The 14,048-nt window shown below is 35.4% G+C and overlaps 2 protein-coding genes across 5 annotated transcripts in view; one reads left to right on the top strand and one right to left on the bottom strand.

The window, feature by feature from the left end:
- Nucleotides 1–95: 95 nt before the first annotated feature.
- LOC126966723 (mitochondrial import inner membrane translocase subunit TIM44) lies at nt 96–10,450 on the top strand. The gene is made up of 7 exons (XM_050810988.1): nt 96–271; nt 343–438; nt 518–821; nt 2,329–2,435; nt 3,720–3,809; nt 7,169–7,291; nt 8,532–10,450. Exons 1-7 carry the CDS (start codon nt 269–271, stop codon nt 9,117–9,119), a joined length of 1,311 nt encoding a protein of 436 aa, XP_050666945.1. The 5' UTR covers nt 96–268; the 3' UTR covers nt 9,120–10,450.
- A 1,335-nt stretch (nt 10,451–11,785) lies between these two features.
- LOC126966697 (echinoderm microtubule-associated protein-like 2) overlaps nt 11,786–14,048 on the bottom strand; it is a 108,933-nt gene continuing 106,670 nt past the window's right edge. For all 4 annotated transcript variants that reach the window (XM_050810895.1, XM_050810894.1, XM_050810896.1 and 1 more), the window contains one exon: nt 11,786–13,622. In XM_050810895.1, coding sequence (XP_050666852.1) covers nt 13,497–13,622 — 126 coding nt within the window. In that variant the 3' untranslated portion in view covers nt 11,786–13,496. The remainder of the gene's footprint in view (nt 13,623–14,048) is intronic.

Below are 14,048 nucleotides of genomic sequence, written 5' to 3'. Positions count from 1 at the left end.
CTATTTTTAAAACCAAGTATCCATGCCTACTCTGTGGTAATATTGCTACAATTATTCCTCAACTTGACAACTTCATAATTCTTAATTTTTTTAACATATATGTCAAAATTCAGGGTTAGAACTTAGAAGTTAGGACTTTGGTTCCGGAGATGAAAATTAAATGAATTTCGTATTAAAAGTTACTGAAATAAAGTATTTTCAAATATATATTTCGGTTAAGAATAATATCTAGTGCAGTTGCTAACGGCTTACTAAATATTGAGTAAATATGGTAAATTCAGAATTACATCAGATGTTTTCGTAACTCAGAGGTTAAGTTTTATCGGAAATATTATTTTACAGCACTCCTGTCGCCTAATATTCAACAGTCCGGCCCGTTGGAAAAGTTTTTTGCCAGTGAATATAAAATCTTCTATATCACCATTAAAATCGGATCAGGTAAATATATTATTTAAACTTTACCCATTGGTGACTAATAATAATTACTAATTTCATAATAATGTATCTACCCATTCAGCATACTGCCCAAGAATGTCGCTACTACTCTGCAAGAAAGGGATTCTTTTCCTCAATCATAGAGAATATAAAAGAAGATATATCAAAAAATAAAGAGATGAAAGAAAACATAAAAAAATTCAGAGAAGAAGCACAAAAATTGGAAAATTCAGAAGCATTGCAGGCTGCTCGAAAAAAATTCCATGCTGTTGAGACAGAAGCTAGTAAAAGTTCTGAAGTATTGAAAGATACATTGGAAGGTATAAAAGGGAAGGTGGGCCATGTGTTGGAGGAAGCTGGTAAAACTGAAATTGCCAAAAAGGCAGGTAAGCAAGATTATTACTTATTTCTTGATGTCTGAAGTAGTATACAGTTTTACTGTCCCTGTTTCGCTAGACCACCTTGTTAGTCAGTGAGACTGTTAAAGCCTACATATTGTATGATAGGCTTCATCCAAAATGTTTTTGTATGGTATGGTTGGGAATGAGTTCTTGCCAAGCCATCACCCATAATGTTCTGTTAAGTTTGATTTATCACCAGAATATTTTTTCTGTAGAATAATGGATTTAAAGATGATTAAGTGTGTTCATTCTTTAAAGTATAGACCAGCTTATAGGACTCTTAGCTGTTATTTTAAGATACTATTTCTTCAATGTCAACTCGCAATGTATTTTATATACAGTGAAATCTCGAATATCCCAGAATAATAGGCCCTCAGTTGTATGGATTGCAATTATTCGGACTACCTACCACAACCAGTTACATACCTACAATTTGAAATTAAATGTGTTGGAACTGGCATTACCTCATCCAATGATATTGTGAAATGATGCAGGACCATGTCATGATGAAGCACTTCATACACAGGAAACAGCTCTCAAGTGCATTGAAAAACAAACAGAGAGTGGTACTGTGAGTTTACTACAGCTGAAAATATATAACAGCAATGAAGAAAAAATGTGGTGTATGAGTTACACCAAATCACAATTATGTAATGTAATCCAAAGAAAATATGTATATGTACATAAATAAGTGCCTACAACATATGTTGAAAATATATCTCTTAATAATTCGTTAATATGTATTTGTAGTGTTAAATAAACACATAACATTACATACTACATAATATGCACAAAACCTGCTTTTCATCATTCATTAAATTATCCAAATGCTTAACGAAAAGAATTAGTCCAACTAATTGAGTTTCTACTGTAGGTAGTTTTAATTATACAATCAATCAAAATCAGAAAAAGCAGTTTAAGTGACATTTAAAGTCAGAGCATTATTTTGTAGCCAATTTGCAATTATCCTCATTCTCTGTTCCACTGAATGTAATGTAGGCCAGTTTTTTCCCTAAAATAGAATAGTGGTATCATCGGCATAACAAATGGCATCGGAACTACATACTTTTAGTTCAAATATCATTTATATATATAATGAAAAAATATGGGAATCCTTGGGGGACACCAAAACCTATTTTCATTGGATTACTTTTTTATAATTAACTTTATATGGCTCCTTTGGACCGGCTAGATTATGGGTACCACAACCGCGCCTATTTTAGTCGGAAAGCAGTAATGTGTAAGCATTATTATGTTTCGGTCTGAAGGGCGCCGTAGCTAGTGAAATTACTGCGACTTAACAACTTATGTCTCAAGGTCACGAGCGCAATTGTATTGCCGCTCAGAATTTTTGTTATTTTCAAGAATCTCAAGCGGCACTGTTTTGTAATGGGCAGGACATATCAACTGAATGTCCTGCTCGCCTCGATCCTTATTTTCATAAAAGTCACAATAATATTGTACTGTATGTCTTGCAATGTAAAAATTTCAGGGAAATTGACAGAAGATATATCAAAAACAGCAAAGGATGCAGCGGAGACCATAGCTGATAGAAGTCAGAAACTTGGACAAACTTCAGCTTTTAGAACAATATCACAAGTAATAATTATCAATGTTCTCTTTACCTTATAATTTATTAAAGAGTTAAAAATTTATTCAAAAATCTTTAGAAAAGTCTATCAAACTAGTAGGAGGTTCCTTTGCACTGGATGCCGGCTAGATTATGGGTACCACGACGGCGCCTATTTCTGCCGTGAAATAGTAATGTATAAGCATGCTTCTGTTTTGGTGTGAAGGGTGCTGTAGGTAGTGAAATTACTGGGCAAATGAGACTTGACATCTTTATATCTCAAGGTGATGAGAGCAGTCGTAGTGCCACTCGGAATTTTTGGGTTTACAAATAATGTTGTGTTGTAATAGGCAGGCCGTGTCTAACGTCCTGCTCGTCTCACACCTTATTTTCATTAAAAAAAAGGGGGCTTTTGTTGAAAGACGGGTATTGTCTTAAATTTCAGCTAGTTAAATTACTGGGTAAATGAGACAACATCTTATGTCTCAAGGTCAGAGTTTTTGGTTTTTTTTCAAGAATCCTGAGGGGATATATCAATAACCATTAGCTGAACATCGTGCTCGTCTCGTCCCTTACTGTCTTAAAAAAATTGTTATTACATCTGTACAGCAGCGTTGTTACACCAAAAGTGACCAAATTGATAGCATCAAGCAAAATTGTCAAATATATTGGGACACAAAAAAAATTTGGAAGTACCTTAAGATACAATTAAAAACCATGTCGAGATAGATGATAGATTGAGCCACAACCTGAGAGTGTAAAAAGACATACCATAATTTACGATCCATGCGTCACTCGAACGGTTCGCTAAAATGGTATGAGCGCTCGGACGGAACCCGAGTTCGCGGGTTCGAGTCCCGAATAGTTCATAAATTTTGATTACAAATTTAATTTGTAGAATTAATACCAGAAAGTGATGAATACCACTTTAAAGAAATAATAAATTGTTTGATTTGAAAGAGCGACATCTCAAGTCATTTTCCTAATATGTAATTATTGGCGTTAAAAGCAGGTTATCAACTGTAAAGTAGGTCCTGTAGATGGAGGCACAACCTGAGAGTTGAACAAGACATACCAAGATTTACGATCCATACGTACTCGAACGGTTGGCTCAGTTGGTAAGAGCACTCTGTCGGATCTCGAGTGTTCACGGGTTCGAGTCCCGCATCGTTCATACATTCTCAACCATCAAGCTAGTTTGTCCTGCTATTCCACGCCAATAAAGTTATTATTTGAGTAAAAAAATGTGTCTATTTTAAGTTAAATAGTGAGCCGTATGACATCAATTAATACCAGGTATATTGTGTGTGCAGGCCACAGCTGTTGTTAAAAACGAAATGTCGCCGAGAGGATTGGAAGGTCGAGTGTATACATCGCCTGGTGCATTACGGAAACGAGTCGAGGTATGTATGTGACTGTAAACTGCTATTGTGTGAGTTACCACGCTTAAGTAACTGGGCCGAATAGTAGACAATAAGATAAATTTGACACAGTTTTTTTTTTTACTAGTTTGTTTACCAGTGGGAGGCTCCTTTGTAGAGGAAGCCGGCTAGATTATGGGTACCACAACGGCGCCTATTCTGCCGTGATGTAGTAATGTGTAAACAGTACTGTGTTTCGGTCTGAAGGGCGCCGTAGCTAGTGTAATTATTGGGCAAATGAGACTTAACATCTTATGTCTCAAGATGACCAGAGCAATTGTAGTGCCGCTCAGAATTTTTGGGTTTTTCAAGAATCCTGAGCGGTACATTGTAATGGGTAGGGCGTATGAATATCCATCAGCTGAACCTCCTGCTCGTCTCGTCTCTTATTTTCGTAAAAAAAAATTAAATCCAAATGATCTTCGTACATTTCTTCTGCGGCATGAAAGCAATTTATTTTGAACCCAACATTGCTGATAGCGGAGAAAAAGCTTTTTATGCATATGTCAGAAAACAAACATCAGCAATAGTTGCTCCGCCAGCTCTTATTAATCCAAAAACATACGAAATCACAACAAAGTCAGTAGAGGTAGCTGAAATATTTGCTGATCAATTTGAAATCGCATATGTGTGTGAGTCACCTGGGATTTTACCAGATGTGAACATAGAGAGACACAGTACAATATTACAGGAGAACAGACATCATTAGAAAACATTGTATTTACACCAGAGAAAGTTCTAAAGGCTATAAAAACTTTCGATGAATCGACAGCTAGTGGTCCGGATAATATTCCTGCTATTTCGCTCCAACAATGCAGCGCCATCATTAACCAAGTAACCTTAATAATGAATCTGTCTTTTGCAACGGGAAGACTCACAACAGACTGGAAAGAAGCAGTGGTTACGCCTATATTCAAAAAAGGCAATAAGTTAAATGCTAATAACTACAGACCAATCATCTTGACGAGCATATTGTGTAAATATAAATAGATATTAGAAATAATAAAACACAAAAATAACATGTTTACATTGTTGAATGAACAAACAAATTTAGTCCCATCACCTTTGTTACGTGTCTCTTCCGGGGGTAATACGTCACAACAGCCGACCAATCACAGCGCGTCATTTCATGGGACGAGGGTATAAAAGAGCGGCTTCCGGCTCATTTGATTCAGTCTCGTGCCAGATTTTGGCGAGACAACACGTCCTGAGGATGCCTCGTGTAGAGGCGAAACACGTGTCGAATTGTTTTAAAAACAAATATTGGCGGAAACTTATATCATTTGTATAATTATGGATTTCCGCAAAGTAATTCAATAAATTTTATTGTGTAAAGCTATGGAGAAAATCATAGTTGACAGCTTAAGAGAATTCATAACAAGAGAAAACATAATTATTCGAGATTGATTGGTTTGGAGATTTATGTGATTGGTTTACACATAAGCGATCAACTGTCACTAACCTTCTCAGCTGTCTTAGACAGTGGATATTAAATTGGGACAAACATCAACCAACTGATATAATCTATCTAGATTACGAGAAAGCGTTTGATAGAGTTCCAATTAGTCGGCTACTTCATAAATTAGAACACCTTGGCATACGTGGTAAACTGCTAGTCTGGATTAGTGACTTCCTAAATGATCGAAAATTTCGCGTGAGGGTTGGGAATGAAATGTCAAGTAGTCGTCCTGTTCGCAGCGGTGTACCACAAGGCTCCGTACTGGGACCAATATTATTCACATTATTCTTAACTGACTTTCAAAATGTTATAAGTGTCCCATTCTCATTATTCGCGGATGACACCAAGTTCTTTGGAAACCCTATATACATCAACAGGGTGAAGCACAACAAAATTTAAAAGCTATTGAATACTGGACAAAGGAATGGTTAATTTCTCTGAATGTCAACAAAACCACTGTTCTACATATTGGAAAAAATAGTCCCCGAGTTTCATATTGGTTAGACAATAAGCAACTAAAAGCGGTAGATACACAAAAATACCTAGGAGTGATCATTAGCAATGGTCTCAAATGGGAAGCACACATTGTGGCTACTGGGAACAAAGCCAACTCAATCCTGTACCTAATTAGAAAAGCATTCTTCAACATCACCAAGAAAACAGTTTTAAAAATCTATAAAACATATCAGACCATTACTGGACTATTCATTTCAGGTCTGGAATCCATATTTTGTTAACGATATAGAATTGTTGGAAAGGGTACAGAGGCGAGCCACTAAGTTGCCTAGGGAACTGAAAAATCTTACATATGAACAAAGACTTACAAAGCTTGGACTCAGCACCCTCAAAAGCAGGCGAGAAAGAGGCGATCTAATTGAAACATACAAAATACTAAATATTTATTATAATATCCCAAACTTTGAGAGCATGTTTCAAAGAAAGAGCAATCCTAGACTAAGGGGACATGATATGAAGTTAGAATATCAATTAGCATCATCACATCCATTAAAACACTTCCTGACCAACAGAGTTGTTCATATATGGAATAGATTGCCCAAGGATGTGGTTAAATCAAATTCTGTTCATCTCCATCGTCCATCATATTGGATGAATCAAAATCAGCTTAAGAATAGACTGGACAAACATTTGTATAGATATGGCAAAAGATATAGACGCATCAGCGAAAGTTGCTTAGTCTATTATAAATAATAATAATAAAAGTTCTCAGACCCGTGCTTGATAAACGTTAAAAACCTTATTTACTCTAGTCTTATCGTGCCATTCATAAGGTATGCTGCTTCTGTGTTGTGCAGGATTTACGATTCAAATTAATAAAATTGTATTATTCGCATAGGCGGATTCGGATAGACACTACACACTCCTTACTAGGCAATGGTCGGATGTTTCGAGAGGGGTGTCGACAGAGACCTGGTAACTTTCGCGATGTGTATTCAGCAGAAGATCTAATAAGGACGGCATGTGGCTATCCACATCTGGGATCCGCGTTGGCGACTCAACCAATTGGGACAGACCATACGCCGCCGGTCCTTGACCCTAACCTATGCGAAATATAGCGGGCACTAGGCCGCTATTTCCCGCCGGTATTCTGTGCGAGTGTCATTAACCTGGACGAGTCTGGCCCGAGGGTGCTGACGTCATAAGACGGCAGCGTGACTCTCCCGCTTCTAAAAAGCCCTAAGTCGCCTCTTATGACACCCTTGGGCCAGGAATCCGCGCACCTGTCGGTATGTTTTCGTACCTAAAGGCGCGCAGTGACTCACCGCTTGCTAAGGGTTGACGGTTGTCCTTCATCGTCTATAATATAATCTTAATCTCTATTGTTATGCAGCTGTATAGCTTAGTATGTGATTGTGTCTTGTAGGTAGCGGATGATGAACGTACATTTGCTCCGGACACGGAGACAGTGGGAGTGGAACTACACAAGGACTCCAAGTTCTACCAGCAATGGGAGGACTTCAAGAACAACAACCAGTATGTTAATAAGGCAAGTATGTTAATATGAAACTCACGACAAGATAACTTAGCTAACAGAAATGACTTGTGCAATCTTCAAGTTTCGGGAATGTCTCCGGAGAGGCACAAAAGAAATCCCACAGGAGCGGCGCTTTAAGTAATTATTTGAAGTTTATTACGCACAACACCGGATTTTTTTTTGTGGGTGTAAGAAAATACTCACATGCCTTTTATTTACAATTAAGATGATGATTGGAAAGTCTTTGCGACGCGTAAAACCTTAATCACCCCTGAACTGAATTTCAAATGGACTTCTTGAATACTACTTAATGGTAGACATTTTGGTATAAAGAAAATAAATATTAAGTTAAATTATGTATAATTATTTATTGCATAGTTCTGATCCAACAGTGGGGGGTACATTTCTTGTTTTAGCTGTGAAATGCTATGGAGCTTTATCTATTACAACAAGATACCTTTCTGATTAGCGTCGTATCATCTTCTCAGTCATCCGTTTAAAAAAGTTTGGAGAATTCATTTCATCATGATAATCTAAAGATTTTGACTTTTACTTAAACATTAACAACATTGTTAATGAATTCACTCTCGGAATCACGTACGAGAGAGAACTCCTGGCTCTTTTTCACTCCACCAACAACTTTTTGTATGTTGTATATTACGGTGAATACATGGTTCATCCTAAAACACAACAGGCCTGGTATCTTGTAATATTTTTTTCCTCATTCTTTCAAGATATCTGGCAAGCCAAGCAGATATGTTTATTAATGCTTCACCAGAATTTTTCTTTTTGATTGGCCATACTTTTTTATACCTTGCGTAGAGTTGTTACTTTCTTGAAAATTAATATATTTTATTTACAATTTAACTTGTTTACTGTGGACTATAATTCTCTCTTGTCTTTAATTTAATCTTTTATGCAGGTGTTAATATTTTTTATCTTTTTGCAGCTTCTTTCATACTTTGCGTAATTCTCCAGCCATTTGTAAACAATACGTAAATTGCATAGAAGAATGTTTTAAATAGTCAGTTGAAATTATTTATAGGATCAATTAGAACTTGAAATTATGAAACACAAAACGACGGTACTGGATTAGTCCCTAAAATATCTCACCGCACTCTTCTCGTGTTTTGCAAGTCCGAAATGAATTTTGTTTTCATAATGAAGTGATTTTAGAATCTGACCTATAGCCTTACTTATATCAAACATAGTATTTCCCTTCATTAAGTTATATTTCTTTGTCCCCATGCAGGTGCTTGATTGGAAAATAAAATATGAGGAGTCTAATAATCCTCTTGTAAAAGGTACACGTTTTGTCACGGAAAAAATGAGCAGCCTCTTTGGAAACATGTTTGAAAAAACCGAACTATCTAAAACGCTGACGGAAATTTGTAAAATTGATCCCAACTTTACTGCACAGAAGTTTCTAGAAGATTGCGCAAATGATATTATACCGAACATTTTGGAAGCAATGGTTCGTGGAGACTTGGACATTTTGAAAGACTGGTGTTACGAGGGAGTGTTCAACCTATTGGCGACACCGATCAAACAGTGCAAACAGTTGGGATATCAGCTCGATTCAAAAATATTAGATATAGAGAATATTGAACTCGTTATGGGGAAAATGATGGACCAGGGGCCCGTGTTGGTGATCACATTCCAGTCCCAGCAGATCATGTGCGTGAGAGACGGCAAGAATAAGGTGATAGAGGGAGACCCGGACAAGGTGATGAGGGTTAACTATGTATGGGTCCTCTGTAGGGATCCTCAGGAGTTGAACCCCAAAGCTGCGTGGAGGTTGTTGGAGCTGTCGGCCAACAGTGTAGAACAGTTAATATAGTGTGTAGTCAAATCAAATTATATGATTTTATTGTACTTTGTGTGTTGTATTAACGCTATTTTGCCTATTTTTTCTTTTACTTCGATAGAACAGATGGCCTGAGAGTGTTAAAGTAGCGCACCTCGTTATCTACCCCAGCGACTAGTACAGATACACTAGAAGAAATTTCATTATGAGGGTAGTTGCAAATGCAATTTTTTTGACACTATTTATACGTTTGTCCTAAGTTACGTTGATTATGTAAATTCTATTAAATAGACAATGTTTACAGATCCCAATACAATTTATTAACACTAGTGTTAATTACCAGATAGTGTATTTATTTTGATTAAAAAATGGTTGAAGTATCAATTGCCCTCTAGTCTTAATATTATGTTTTTCTCAAATATCATATAGATTAGGACTACCAGTTAGGTTAGGTTAGGATATTGTTTGAGCCAAGCAGTTCCTCATTTATTATAATATATATAATTATTTATAATATAACTGACGTTTCTAATAACATGAACCTAATTCCAGTAACTACGATACAGATACCAATTGAAATATTGATTATTTTTATTGTTTTAAATTTTATTTTTATTACTAAATTTTATTTAGAAAAAATGCAGGTAAACTCCATTTACGGCTGTTCCCAATACACTATCTACAGATAGAGACAACTTACCACCTTCTACTGTCAGTATTTAGCCGTCAATAATCTGGATCTGTCCCAATATACCCGATAGTCATTCTTATCGCCTTTTATAGGGACGCGTGAATTGCAATTTCCATAAAAACTTCTATCGCTGGTATGCTATACGTCCTCCCATTGACAGACATCGTGTACGGTGTTCGTACAGCGTATAAGGTGAGTTAACGTCGGTATGTTTATTAGGACAGAAAAGTCGACGATAGTTAAGATTTTTATCTCAAGTAGGCTACAAGCGGAGATAGACTGAATATTGGGAACGGCAGTTAGGCGTGTTCATAGGGGATACTGCCTCCGCGCCTTATCGCCCTTGCAACATTAGAGGAACTTCCGATATGATTATTGACTGATGACATTCTTTGGTTGTAACTACACGTTGTACAAACCAACAATTTTCCTGCTAAGTTACAATTACAGTAAATTTAAAAATGAGAGAATTGTCACATTTTAATATTATATATCAAAGTCACCTGTGTGACAATATTCTACTTGGTGGTCTAGGTTAAGCTACCCACGAATGAAACGAATATTATGAATGTAAATACCTTATAATTATTGTGATGATTTTTGGTTGAGGAAACATTGATAATTAGTATTAAAAATATCTGTTTTATGATGTAATACATCGTTTTGTTCTCAACATACGCGTTTTATTGTATTGTGTTTCCTTGAAAAGAATATTGTTTGGATGATTATTAGGGGCTGTTTCACAATGTCCAAGTAAATTAGCAGATTGTCATAGTCTCGATGAATTAACGGCTACATGATAATCACTTCACAGCTATATTTGATTACTAGATGACTTATCTGGCAACCTCGCGCTCAATAGTTCCGTTTTGACGAAATGAGATATTTAAAAAAAAAAACTGTTTCTTATACGAAGTAATGTAACACGAGCTTAATGGCTTTCAAAGAAGGTTTTATTTCATATTTTACAGTTTTTTATTTCTATACAGCACTTCTACTATTTTCATAATATAATCAATCATCATATAATAGTATTCCGCTTTCGTGTAACGAAATTTGAGAAAGTCAACTAATCAATTATTGTCATTAGCGTATCATAATTGTCCATAAGTCATATCATAAATAAACTATTATAGTAGAGGAGGATTTTGGGATTTATTCCAGTGCGTCAGAATAACATATAAGAGGGACAAACTTGCACTTTGTGAAGTACTCGCAACATACCTGAGTATCTATATACTCAGGCCGAACGTCTAGAGCCCCCGATCAGATTAGGAAAAAAAAATATTGAAGTAAGGCAAGTTAATTATATGCAGTAAAGTGTGCCATTCAGAAATTGGAATTTCACAAAGTTTCAATTCAAAAATTTCGAATCGTCAAAAGTTTAAGGGATTTCCTCCACATAATTGTCAGATAACGGTGACGATTTTATTCTGCATTTTCAAATAGCGTTCAAGACTTTTGGTCACGTCCCAATCGTCAGTGTTTTGAATAAGAGCTACAATAGATATTTTTCCGCTATTAGAAACACGTGGGGTGCATACACTATTAATATTTGAAGCGCTTGAGTATTTCTTTGTGACTGTTGTTTTACATTGTTACGCGAGTGTTACACTTTTAAAGGATTAAAACGCGTGTAATTAGTAACTGTGTTTTTACATTAGATTTTTGCGTAAAAATTAACTTTTTATTTTTATTTTAGTTAACCCAATTTCATCTGCAGTCCCCCTGAAATCGAGAACTGGAAAGGTCGGGTTAACTAAAATAAAAATAAAAATGTAACTTTTACGCCAATATCTAATGTAAAAACACAGTTACAATAACACGCGTTTTAATCCTTTAAAAGTGTTTTATTTAATTCTTTCATGATGTTTAACTTTGTCCCTGGATCTAATGCTGCTTTAGCTATCCCTCTAAATTCTTGGGATCGTTGTTGTAGGCTTGAAGTTTTCTTTGGAATTATTTTTAGGGAAAACTTCTTAAAACGAAACAGAAAATAAAACAATAATTAAATTATCATATTTTATTAGAGGCACATTGTAAAGACAGACAGAGCCATCATATATTATTGTATTTACAGAAACACTTAATTCTTAATCTAGGAAATGAGAGTTAAAATGTTATTAAAATGAAATGACCTAATCGTGACTAGCTTATAAATACAAAACTAACAAATCTTACCATAATTATACTCTTATTATAAACGTTGATATTACGACTTAAAAATAAAAAGCCTAAAGACAGCATTAAAATATTTGCAATGAAACTTAATAAAAAACTTAAAATCTACAAAAACTATATTTAAAAAGCTTAATTCACAATAATTGACAATATTCGCAGAGTTGCACGTGATAAAATACTATAAAATAGTGTTGCTAAACTTAAAATAAAAATATTACTTATAAAATGAAACCGACGGATTTCGTAAAGCCACTCATTGGTATCACAACCGCAGTGAACATAATAATATATTAATATCTAAAATAAAATGTACTTTGTACTAAACACAGTTCACCAAGCTGTATCTGTGCATCAACGTGTATTTGTGCCAAAAATCTTGATGTAAAATCTTGCCTCGGTTATTATAGACAATATAAAATATCTTACTATAATGTATATGAATGATTATTATATCAAAATAAACTTGATAATATTTTTTTAAATTATATCTTATCATGTCTGCAAACTTAAAATGGACTTGTGATACAGGCAACAAACGAATAAATTATTTACTTATACCTTAAAAAGAGGAAATTAAATGACTTATAAACATGGTCCCTTACGTTTGCTCTTCTGTTGTTATATAAAATTATCTGTGATTGATGAAAATTGTCGAGTTGTATTCACCAACAAATTTAGTACAAAACAAATATTCTTGTTGTTAGATCCATTAGAAGGAAATAATATGTAGGTAATATTACATTCTACTAGGGTTGTGAAGGCAAACTTACACAGGTAATTATTTGTACATCAATGTTGTTCAGTTAATTAAATCATAAAAATATATAAATATCAGCTGTTTGTCGTACCTACGTTTTTGTTTTTTTTGTTACTCCCTTCATTGCTTGAGTTTTTCACGAAGGCATTTGATAACTAAATAAAAACAGCTTTTTTTTTATTATGTACAGAACATGGTCTGTCGGTCGGCTACTTTTATATAAATATTATAATGCATCAAGTATATTGGATGCGCTATGCATATATATATATATATATATAGTATAAGTTAAGGCGGGTTTTTATTATTCTAAGTGTATATGTTTAAGCAAGAGTCCATTAACTACAGAAACAGATCAGAGAAATTCAGTGTAAATACAATTAAGGTGAGCCGTGGCTCCATCTAGGATAGTTATTGCACCAATAAAATATTAAGTAGGTGTAATGTTTAGACAATAAAATATAATTTTATGTTCTATTTGTATTCTATGATCATTGATCGATAAACTTACGAATGCTATGACTGATTGCATTACAGAGCGATATTTCAAGCACATAATGTACATTTTGTGTAAAGGGTGGTTTGATCAGCTAGGTAAGGAGCTATTCGCATGGCTAGTCCAGGAGCCATTCGTTTGGCTTGTAAAGAAGCCACAAGATAGCTAGTCTAGGAGCCACTCGCTTGCCTAGTCCAGGAGCCACTCGCTTGCCTAGTCCAGGAGCCACTCGCTTGCCTAGTCCAGGAGCCACTCGCTTGCCTAGTCCAGGAGCCACTCGCTTGCCTAGTCCAGAAGCCACTGCATGAGCGCGGTGTCGTTGCCGCCCGCGGACAACAGCCGTGTGTCGTCAGCCAGGAAGCGCACGCGCGTCACGTGGGACGAGTGACCGCCGTACTGGTGGCACAGCGACTGTAACACACGCCACACATCAACACACGATAGCATACAATTATCGTCATTCTCTCAAGTTCTTCATTTTTTCTTCAACAACTATTGCACAGGTAAATTGGTCCGTAGCTAAAATTTCTATCCGCAATGAAATAATAAGATTGTTGTACTAAGTGGAAAAACAAAGAAGCAGTGTTAAGCTTAAATCAAAAATATTTTTTTTTCATTTACCTAGATCACTGACCTCTACTATATACCAGACGCTCGCGAGTGGCGTTTCAAATAGGCACAAAAAATTTGCTGCCAAACATATGGAACAGCCTGTCCAGTGGTATTTATTACACAGTTATATTTACAGGCCAGTGACCTAGATCAAAGAAATGACAGTTCTGAATGTCAAAAGTTAATTATAATTTCTAATTTTTAATACCACTTCGAAAAAGGTTG

Source organism: Leptidea sinapis, chromosome 11 (genome assembly GCF_905404315.1).
Source record: "Leptidea sinapis chromosome 11, ilLepSina1.1, whole genome shotgun sequence".
NCBI classification, from domain to species: domain Eukaryota; kingdom Metazoa; phylum Arthropoda; class Insecta; order Lepidoptera; family Pieridae; genus Leptidea; species Leptidea sinapis.
This window is presented reverse-complemented; position numbering and strand designations above follow the sequence as displayed.

Bases quoted from the DNA above. Each gene is read 5' to 3' on its own strand.
- LOC126966723 (XM_050810988.1), top strand. The intron at 822-2,328 runs GTAAGCAAGATT...TAAAAATTTCAG, and splicing joins TGAAATTGCCAAAAAGGCAG to GGAAATTGACAGAAGATATA. The intron at 3,810-7,168 runs GTATGTATGTGA...TGTGTCTTGTAG, and splicing joins CATTACGGAAACGAGTCGAG to GTAGCGGATGATGAACGTAC.